The 10,221-nt window shown below is 53.5% G+C and overlaps 1 protein-coding gene across 1 annotated transcript; it reads left to right on the top strand.

Moving 5' to 3' along the window:
• Positions 1-532: 532 nt before the first annotated feature.
• On the top strand, positions 533-1,153 carry LOC109860213. The gene is made up of 2 exons (XM_020439140.1): positions 533-646; positions 722-1,153. Exons 1-2 carry the CDS (start codon positions 533-535, stop codon positions 1,151-1,153), a joined length of 546 nt encoding a protein of 181 aa, XP_020294729.1.
• Positions 1,154-10,221: the final 9,068 nt, after the last annotated feature.

A 10,221-nucleotide genomic window follows, 5' to 3' on the forward strand; every position in this document is an offset into this window, starting at 1 on the left:
AGGTCGCGGACGAAGGATCCCTACTGGTGGGGTGGGTGAAGGCGCCGGTCGAGGTGCTGGAGCGACGGCCTCTTCAGTGCCACAGATGCCTACAACGCGGTCACGTCATCGCGACGTGCACGTACACCGCGCCGGAGGAAGATAGGAGGGGCCGGTATTACCGGTGTGGAGAGCGGGGACACGTTGTGGCAACGTGCAAACGAACCCTTAAATGCCCGCTATGCGCCGATCTCAGCCGGCCGTCGGCCCACCGACTCGGCAGCCAGGCTTGTGCTCCAGTTTTTAAGGGAAAAGCCAAACGGGCACAGAGAGCCGCTAGGGATGGACCTGCGCCCACCCCTGAGAAGGACGCAACTCCCGCCTTGCAGGCGCCAATTGCAACGCCGGAGCCTGCAGAAGGGACCACACAGACCTCTACGAGTGGAGCCCAGACAGAGGAGATAGAGGTGGACGAGTCACTGGTGTCGTAATGGCTCCCTCACCTCTTCTCCTGTAGTGCAATCTAAACCACTCCCGCGGGGCCCAGGACCTGATGGTCCAAAGTTTCGCGGAGTTGGATGGGGCTGTAGCGGTTGCGGCCGAGCCATACAACGTCCCCGATCACCCTTTGTGGTCGGGATCCGCAGACGGCTCGGTCGCGGTTTATGTAAGGTGAGGCACGAAAGGGGGGACCACCGTTTTCTCTCCGTTGGAGAGAGGCAATGGCTTCTTTGCTGTGCAGTGGGGGGAACTGGTGGTCGTAGGTAGATACTTTTCGCCCACAAGGCCCTTCCAAGAGTTTCGGGAGTACCTGGACGAGCTCAACCTAGTCGTTAAACGGCACTTGGCTTGTCCGGTTCTGATTCTGGGGGACTTCAACTCCAAGTCTGTCACTTGGGGCTCTCCCAGGACCGATCAGAGAGAAATGGCACTCGAGGACATGCTGGCGGCCTGCGGGCTCTCTGTAGTCAACGAGGGCTTGCAGCACACCTGCGTTAGGCAAAGTGGGGGGTCTATTGTGGACGTAACGTTCGCCTCCCCTTTGGTGGCTGCGCGCAGTGTGTCCGAGTGGCGTGTCAGGGATGACATGGAAATCCTGTCGGACCACAAGTACATAACCATGAGAGTCGACGTGCTCCTTGCCCGCCAGCGGGGTCGCCGTTGGGCGAAATAAAAGCCACCGTCCCAGAAATGGGTCCTAAGGAAACTGGACCCACATCTCCTGTCCGGTGCTGCTTAGATCGCGGCCTGGCCAACTCCACCGGCCGAGCCGCGTGACCTCCAAACAGAACTTTGGTGGTTCCGGGAAACGTTGGTTGCAATTTGCGATACCGCAATGCCACGCTCCCGAGGACCGCCGAATCGGAGGTCGATGTACTGGTGGACGGACGAGATTGCCGGCCTAAGAGCCGAGTGCGTCCGTGCCAATCACCGGTGCACCCACGCCCGTCGCCGACTCCCGGGTGACGACGAGGCGGTCCGAGCAGCGGAGGTGGCGCATGGGGACCTTTGCGTGGCACACAAGGCCCTCAGAACCGCCATCAATAAGGCAGAGTCCCAAGCGTGGAAGGAGCTCATGGAGACTCTGGATGCGGATCCGTGGGTGCGCCCGTACCGGCTTGTGATAAACAGGCTGCGGCCGTGGACGCCCCCGGTCACCGATAGTCTCGACCCCCAGCTCCTCGAGAGAGTTGTATCCACCCTCTTCCCTGATGAGAGAGGTGAGTGGCCCTCTTGGGAGCCTGAATTGGACCAAGTGGTTCAATGGCCCAACGACCTGGGGGTCACAGAAGAGGACCCTTACGGGGCCGGAACACAAGACGTGTTCGGGGTCCGAGTTGGTTATGCTCGGACTTGGAGCAGGAAAAAGAGGGTGCAGGTGGACAACACCTATCTACCCATTCCACGGCTCAGTCCGGCCTATCTGGTGCCGGAAAGGAGTGTCCCGGTAGTTGTCGGGTCATTCTAGAAAAGATCGAGCCGATGGACGTCCCTCTACCGGACGATGGCTCCGATTCGGAGCTTGAGGTCGTCCTGGAAACAAGGTCATTACTGCCGCCAAAACCTTAACAACAACACAAGGCGCGCAGTAAGTCCTGCCCCTTCCAGCCTTTTGGGTTGCCCAAGAGGACAAATAGCTGTGGAAAGAGGAAGAGGAGAGGGCGCGGTCCCCTAACAACCGGGGAATATATAAGCCTAGCTGTCGCCAAGCGCAGCTTGAATGAGGCCAAAAAGCGGGAAGTGCAGCTTAGGGCTGAGGAGGAGTTGCTCAACGACTTCGACGCCATCCGAGTTTCAACCCGCTCTCAGGGCGTGCCCTCTACCTTCAACCGGAAAAAAGGCACTGCAAAAGGGCAGCCTTTTGGGGTCGTCATGTCAGAGGACATGGCGACCAAACAGGTTGTCATACAGGCTGCCAAGCTGGCAGCGTCGGTGGAGGACATAGCCCAAAAGTCCAAAAACTTGAAGGGCGTGTTCGTTCGCCGCTTTAAGGAGGCGGCTAGTGGCTTGCGACAGGCCGATAATATCGTAGCTAGTCGCACAAACTCGGAGAAGGGCGCTGTCCAATCATGGCTGCACAACGTCCAGCAGGAGAACAAGACACTCCACTGTGAAGTGGACGCGCTCCATGAGGAACTAGGGGACCTGAGAACAGAATTAACCCTTCTCTGCATGATGATGGAAATTTTAATCATAACATTTAGTGAAGAAAAAAAGGTACTCAAAAATTGTAAACTAAATATGTGACAAAAAAAAAAAAAAATCATGCAAAGAAGGGTTAACCTCCCTCAGAATGGCAAGATTAAAGGGGGTTCGGGGGGAGAACAAGCCTAAGGACTGCTTGACTTTTCCTCCTCCACAACCTCGAGTCACCCTTTCTTCCTCAAGAGTAGAAGAGGAGCCATCCATGCCGTCCTCCTTCCGGGCGCCGGGGGTGCCTCACGTAAGGGCCACGCCTTCCGCGCCTGTGGAGGACATAGACATGGATTCCTCAGTAAGAGACGGGCCGGGAGTGTCGGAAACGCCCCAACACTCATCTCCGCCGGCGGCGGATAAAAGGCCCAAGTCCCTCCGAGATGTAGAGAGCCGGTTGATGGACAAGCTCGGGAAGAAACTAGATATCGTCTATGAGTAAATCCACCTCCGGTTCCTCCGCCCATCTCTGGGTACCGCCGGGTGGGGAGGTGTTGCAGGTAAGGAAACAGGAGCAGAGGGCAAACCCCCTGCTACTACCGCCCCCAAAGAGGAAACTTCTCCTGCTAAGCAGGGGAAGAAGAAAAACAAAAAGAAGAAGGAAAAGAAAAAGAGAGCGGATCGGGAAAAGGGTGGAGGACCCTCGACCGCTGCCGGCGGAGCCAAGGCTCACGCGCCGACGCAGCCTGAGTTCCCCAGCCAGTCCCTCGACCGACCCGCTCTCCCGGCCCCACTAAGAGAGACTTCGTCTCAGGTGGTGGGGCGGAAGAAAAAAGGAGAAAGGAAGGAGGATCCTCCTGTTACCTCGAGAAAAGGGAAGCTTACTGCTCAAGGGCCCAGACCCGGGCAGCGCTTGTCTCAACCAAAGGTGGCTGGCCTCCCCGCCATGCGGCCATCACGCTCACCCTTGTCCCGAGATCCGGGGCAGACGTCGGGGGGATGTTGGCCAAGGCAAGGAAGGCTATAGCGCTGGTGGATTATAGCATCCCCAACGTTGTGGTCAAGAGGGCCATTACGGGAGCCTTCATATTAGAAATCCCCGGGAAGAACAGCGACGAGAAGGCAGACAAACTTCGATCTGCCATGGTCGCTGCCCTGGGGGAGTCCAAGGTGCGGATAGCGAAACCCGTTAAGACATGCGATCTCCGCATGAGGGGCCTCGATGAGTCCGTAACCTCGTACAAAATTAAGACAGCCGTGGCGACGTTGGGGATTGTTGGCTAGCCGATATACAGTCGAGCTCGCGCTTCCCCCAACGGCCTGTTCACGGCGTGGATCCAGTGCCCTGTCGCTGCTGCGCGCAAAGTCGTGGGTGCTGGATTCTTGCTGGTGGGGTGGGTGAAGGCTCCGGTTGAGCCGTTAGAGCGCCTGCCCCTACAATGCTTCAGATGCCTCCGGCGCGGCCATGTAACAGCGACTTGTCGCTACACCGCGCCGGGGGAGGACAGGAGGGGCCGGTGCTACCGGTGTGGCAAGTTAGGCCATGAGGCGGCGGGGTGCAAGGTGGCCACGGTAAAATGTCCGCTTTGCACCGACCTTGGTAGGCTTGCGGACCACTGTCTGGGTGGAAAGGCCTGCGCCCCGATTCCCCGCAGAGGGAAACGCGGGGCAAAAAAGGCCGCTACGGGGACAAGTCCCACCCCCGCGCCAGAAAGAAGTCCCGCTGCCACTCCAGCCAAGGCAGCGGTTGAAGGAAGGGTTAGCCAGCCCACCCCGGTGAATGGTACCCTGGAGGAGGAGATAGAAGTGGAGGCTCCACCGACAGCGTAATGGCTGTCTTCCTCCAAGGTAACCTGAACTTAGGAAGGACCTTATGGTCCAGAGCCTCGCGGAACTAGACGGGGCGATCGTGGTCGTGGCCGAGCCGTACAATGTCCCCGACCACCCTTCGTGGGCGGGGGCAGAAGACGGCTCGGTCGCAGCATATTTCCGCAGGGGGGGGGGTGGTTGCAAGTCCTTGGTTCTCTCTCCTTTGAAGAGAGGCCGAGAGTTTGTTGTAATCCAATGGGGGGAACTAACGGTGATGGGGGTTTACTTCTCGCCGTCGAGGACCCTCGAGGAACTGGAGGGGTTCTTGGACGAGCTAGGCCGGGTTGTTCGCCGGCACCAGACTCGTCCAATGCTGGTCCTGGGGGACTTTAACTCCAAGTCTACGGCTTGGGGCTCCCCCAGGACCGACCCAAAGGGCGAGGCCTTAGAGGCCTTTGCGGCGGCTAGCGGGCTTGTAATTTTTATCCAAGGCTTGCTGCACACGTGCGTCCGGCGCAGCGGGGGGTCCGTAGTGGACGTAACCCTTGCCTCCCCGCTGGCTGCGCGCCGTGTGTCCGGATGGCGGGTCAGTGATGACATGGAGACCTTGTCTGACCATAAATATATCACTATGGAGGTCTCCGTGCTCCCTAACCAACTCCGGAGCCGCCCCCCCAGCGAGAAGACCCCCACCCCAGGGGTGAGTCCTGCGTAAGCTGGACCCAAAAATCCTGTCCGCCGCTGTTCAGGCCGCGGCTTGGCCGGCTCCTCCGGCTGAGACGCGCGACCGCCGGACGGAAATTCGGTGGCTTGGCGAGATGCAGGTTATGGTATGCAACGCCGCAATGCAGCGTACTCGCGGGCCGCTAAACCGGAGGTTGGTGTACTGGTAGACTGGCAAAATAGCTGACCTCAGGGCGGCGTGCGCCAGATCCAGAGACCAGTACACCCGTGCCTTCCGCCACAAAAATGTGGCCGGAGTGGCAAGAGCAGCGGCGGCGTACGAGGGGTGTCGTCAAGCACAAAAAGCCCTTTGTATTGCCATAAGCCAGGCCAAATCCAGGGCGTGGAAAAAGCTCCTCGAGACTCTCGACGCTGATCCGTGGGAGCGCCCATACAAGCTTGTTATGGGCAAGCTTCGCCCGTGGACACCTCTGATCACGAAGAGTCTTGACCCCCAGCTTCTGGAGAGAGTCGTCACCTCGCTTTTCTTTGATGGGAGGGGCGAGTGGCCCTCTCCGGAGCCGGAGTCGGACACAGTTGAGTGGTCCAACGAGCTGGGGGTCACAGAGGAGGAGCTGCGCTGGGCCGTCCGTCGGATGACACAAAAAAGCACTGCTCCATGTCCCGCGGCGTGCCCGGCAGAGTCCTGGGTCTAGCGGATTGGTCCCGACCTGGCTGACTGCCAGTTCGGGTTCCGTGAAAAACGATCAACGGTGGACGCAATCTACCGTCTTAGGTCCCTCACGGACGAGTCGGTCAGGCAGGGGGAGGGGTGGCGTTGACGGTGTCCTTGGACATCTCCAACGCCTTTAACTTCCTCCCCTGGGGCAGCATAAGGCGGGCGCTAAAACATCACGGCGTCCCGCCCTATCTAAGCAGCATTCTCGGAGACTATTTCCGCGGCAGAAGGAGAAGATATACCGGCCGGTACGGATCACCGCACAGGAGGGAGATGTGCCGCGAAGTCCCGCAGGGATCTGTCTTGGGCCTCTTGTTGTGGGACCTTGGGTACGACGCGGTGATCCGGGCCAGACTCCCTTGTGGCGCGAAAACTGTTTTGCTATGCAGACGACACCCTCGTAGTGGCCACGGGGGACGACTGGAGGTGAACAAGGATACTGGCGCAAGAGAGCACGCGCTGTGTCGTCGGCAGAATTGAAAAGCTGGATCTCAAGGTGGCGGTCCACAAGACGGAGGCCATGCGGTCTAATGGCCTTTGTCGCGACCAGCCGCCGGAACTCAGCCTCGAGATAGGTGAAGCAAGGGTCAAGGTAGGTACAACTTTTAAGTACCTCGGTCTTCACCTTGACCCTAAATGGCGCTTTGATGAGCATTTTGCGTGTCTGGCCCCTAAGGTCGGAAGAGTCGCCAATAGTCTGGCGAGGCTTCTGCCGAACCTTGGGGATTCGCGAGAGAAAGTCCGCCGTCTCTTTACAAACGTGGTCCACGCGGTGGCCTTCTATGGGTCACCACTGTGAGCAGAGGCCGCGGCGGGGGCGGGCTCGCGGAGCAAATTCAACTTGTACCGCAGAGCCCAGAGACGGATAGCCCTCTGCGTAATCCGCGGCTTCCGCGACGTAGCCGCGGAGACGGCGGGCGTGGTGGCGGAAGTCCCTCCTCTGGCCCTCCTCGCGCAGATGTACTCGGCGAGGTATTCTCGTCGAGTCGAGTTGCTGCGGAAGGGCGTGGGAGGAGACGCATTCCGGGAGACTCTCGCCAACTCGGAGCGCCAGGCCCGGAAACAGCTCCTTCGGAGCTGGAAGGAGCAACTGGGCACGCCACGTGCGATGGCCCAGGGGGTTGTCCGGGTCGTCCGGCCCCATTTCCGATCGTGGTTGTAGAGAGGGGCCGGATGCCTCACCTATAGAGTGACACAGGTGCTTACCGGGCACGGTTGCTTCGGTGAGTACCTGTGTCGCATAGAGAAAGAAACGACGACACAGTGTCACCACAGTAGAGCGGTCAGGGATACGATGAACCACACTGTGGCAAAGTGCCCAGAGTGGTCCGGTGAGCGGCGTGACCTGATTGCTCAAATAGGAAACGACCTCTTCCTGAAGGGCCTGTTACTGGCATTGGCCTCTGGGGATGAGGACTTATGGGGGGCCGTTGTCTCCTTCTGCTCCGCTGTTATAGAGCAGAAAGAGGCCGCGGAGAGGGAGAGCGAAATAACTTTTCTCCCTCAGATGGGACCTTCAGGGCGCATGCGGGCGAGGTGCCGGGTCGCCTCCGCCTTTTGCGCGCGTCGCCGGGGTCCCGGTGGCCCCTCCTGACAACGGACTCCTCCTCGCTCTTAGTAGCGGGGAGGGGGGCCGGGGCGGCAGGTGTTGGGGGAGCCGGTTCCCTCGTCAGCCTGTCGCCCCGACGGGCTAAACTTTCGGACATGAATTGGTTTCGCGGCAGCCTCCTCCGGGTGAACTCGTCACCCGGGAAGGATATTACCTGCTGCCGGGGACGTGACGGGTCAGGGTGGGTGCCTTCACCCGTCTTGAACGCGTTCCCAGTGATGGAGCGGCGCGGCGGCGTGTGTCCCGTTTGCGCCGCTAAGCCAGAGATGACACGGAAAGAAGAACAACAAGTTCTTCCCGACAAGAACGGCATGGAGCTCGAAAGAGGACCCGCGACGAGTCCTTAATCAGGAGTACCGTGTCCTCCTTAACACGAGCGAGGCAGGCACACCATGGAGGTTATAGTGGGTATACCCTCCTCGACTTGCGGGCCGGGGAGAAGAGTCCCACATAACCCCGCTCCCTCCCCCAGAGTGCGGGGTATCCGCAAAGGATTTCCTTAATGTAAAAAAAAACAGGTTACTTAGGACCGGTTGTTCTAACTTCTTGAAAAAGTGTATTGATATGTGACGGATTACTTGTTCAATTACTTAAGGAAATACGTTATTTATCAAGTACAATAAAGTCTACGGCGGTTAAAAGTACAATTCAAAAGCTTTGACAAAATTTTGATTCATGATTGTACGACTTATTTACATAAAGTTATGATTCTTTGAATGTTAGACTTTTGTAGATCGCGATGACGGTGTACAAATTGAATACTAAACAAAACTGCCGGTCACTAAATGGTTATAATAATTGGTACATTCGATCTGACGCACCGGTTAATAACCGGTACGTTCGATCTGATGTACTAGTCACTAACCGGGGCAGAATGGCGGTCACTAATAGGGCCAAATTTAAATCATGCGGTCACTAATGCATACATTTACATAGTCTGCAATTTTTTTTAAATAATTTTTAAATTATGTATAAACTTCGAGTAAGACAAATTTTTTGATACAAAAAGAATTAATCTTGAGTTTAGCATAAGTTTTTTTTCATTTTAATTACTCTTTTAGAGTTCTTTTATAGAGTTTACTCTTTTAGAGTTTTAATTACTCTTTAGAGTTCTTTTCTTTCTTTTTAACTCATGCAAAAATCTTACATGGTCACAAATAGGGACATTTATATACAAGACAATCAGAGCGCCACACTTTGAGTTCTGTGCGACGCTTTAATAGATATGGGCAAAACACAATTAAGTCAATTGCAGAAAGCGCAAAATCGGGCTATAAGAGTAATATTGCAGTGTGATAAGTATACCAAAGTAGAATATATGCGGGAAGCACTACAGTTTATGTCTATAAACCAAAGATTATATTATAATGTATGTATATTTATTTTTAAAATTTTAAAAACTATGTTACCGTTAAGAGATACGTTAGAAATAATAAAAAACAAAAGAGAAACGAGACAGGTTGGAGATATAAGGATAAAATTTAGAAAAACTAAGAGCGCAAAAAAGCATGGTTTATGAAGAAATAAAACTACATAACGCCGTACCAGCAGAAATAAAAAGTACCAAAAAAATCAAATCATTTAAAAGAGCGTTAAGAACATATGTTGTTTTAAATGTTTGTTAAATTGGTATTTACAATAGCTGAGAAATAAAGATCAAGTAATCAAATAATCTCTCGCATTCTCTTTCTTACTCTTTCTCCCTTTCTCTCATTTACTTTTTCTCACACTTTCTCTTACTGTTTCTCACTTTCTCTCCCACTCTCTCTCACTATGTTTCCCACTCTCTCTCACCCTTTCCCATTCACTCTCTTTCATTTTCTTTCACTCTCTCTCCTACTCTCTCTCACTGTTTCTTACTCTTTCTTCTACTCTTCCTCACTTTCTCTCATTCTCTCTCCCACTCTCTCTCTCTCTTTTTTTCTCATCATATTACAATTTTCTTTCTTGTCATTTGGTCAAGTTGTTCATACCGCCATCTCGTGGAAGCACTAGGTACGTATATTTCTGTGACACTGGAAGACGAGAGTAGAACATGATAAAAGTTTATATATGTGAAAGAAAATTTTCAATATCTTTGAACAGAAGACACAAACAAAATAACACATAAAACACTTTTTTTTAGGTTTGTAATCCGAATCGATTAAGACTAAAAAGAAGTCATACGGTTTAGTTGTTATTGAAATATGAATATTTTAGTTTTTACAATTCCTCTCAAAAATTGATTTTTGCGTATGATAGGCACAGTGTGTCTCGCGCAGTTCGTGCGCCACTTCATTGCGCGTGAACTTAGCGTGAGGCACTACCGTACTTCTTGATTACCTGTAAAAAATGAAATGCGAAATATGTAAATCAGATCAGGAAACAGGTGAACACACGTAATAACTCAGCAAACACAAACTATAACGGCCACATAACATGAGAGTCACATATAATGTACCAATTTTTATATTTGATTTATACTGAGAGTATACTACCATGATCAAAAAATAACCGGAATTTTTAATTTAAACCTCGCGGGCTTATCGGTTTTGAATTCTGTTGTTTGTGTCACGTTGGCAGCACTGTTACGGACACCCATGCCAAGCTTCTGCTTATAGAAGCTTAGCTGTTCATTTACCTTTATAACAGTGATTTCTTTAACAGGTGGGCTGAAAAGTTCGTAGGCTAATAAAGAAAATAATATTATTTTGATAAAATTCAATTTTTTTATTCAATATAATTGCCTTCAAGGTCAATACAGCGATTATAGCGGTCACACAATTTCTCAATACCATTTTTATAATAA

The sequence above is a fragment of the Pseudomyrmex gracilis genome, unplaced genomic scaffold (genome assembly GCF_002006095.1).
Source record: "Pseudomyrmex gracilis isolate BER0280 unplaced genomic scaffold, ASM200609v1 scaffold_346, whole genome shotgun sequence".
Taxonomy (NCBI): Eukaryota; Metazoa; Arthropoda; class Insecta; order Hymenoptera; family Formicidae; genus Pseudomyrmex; species Pseudomyrmex gracilis.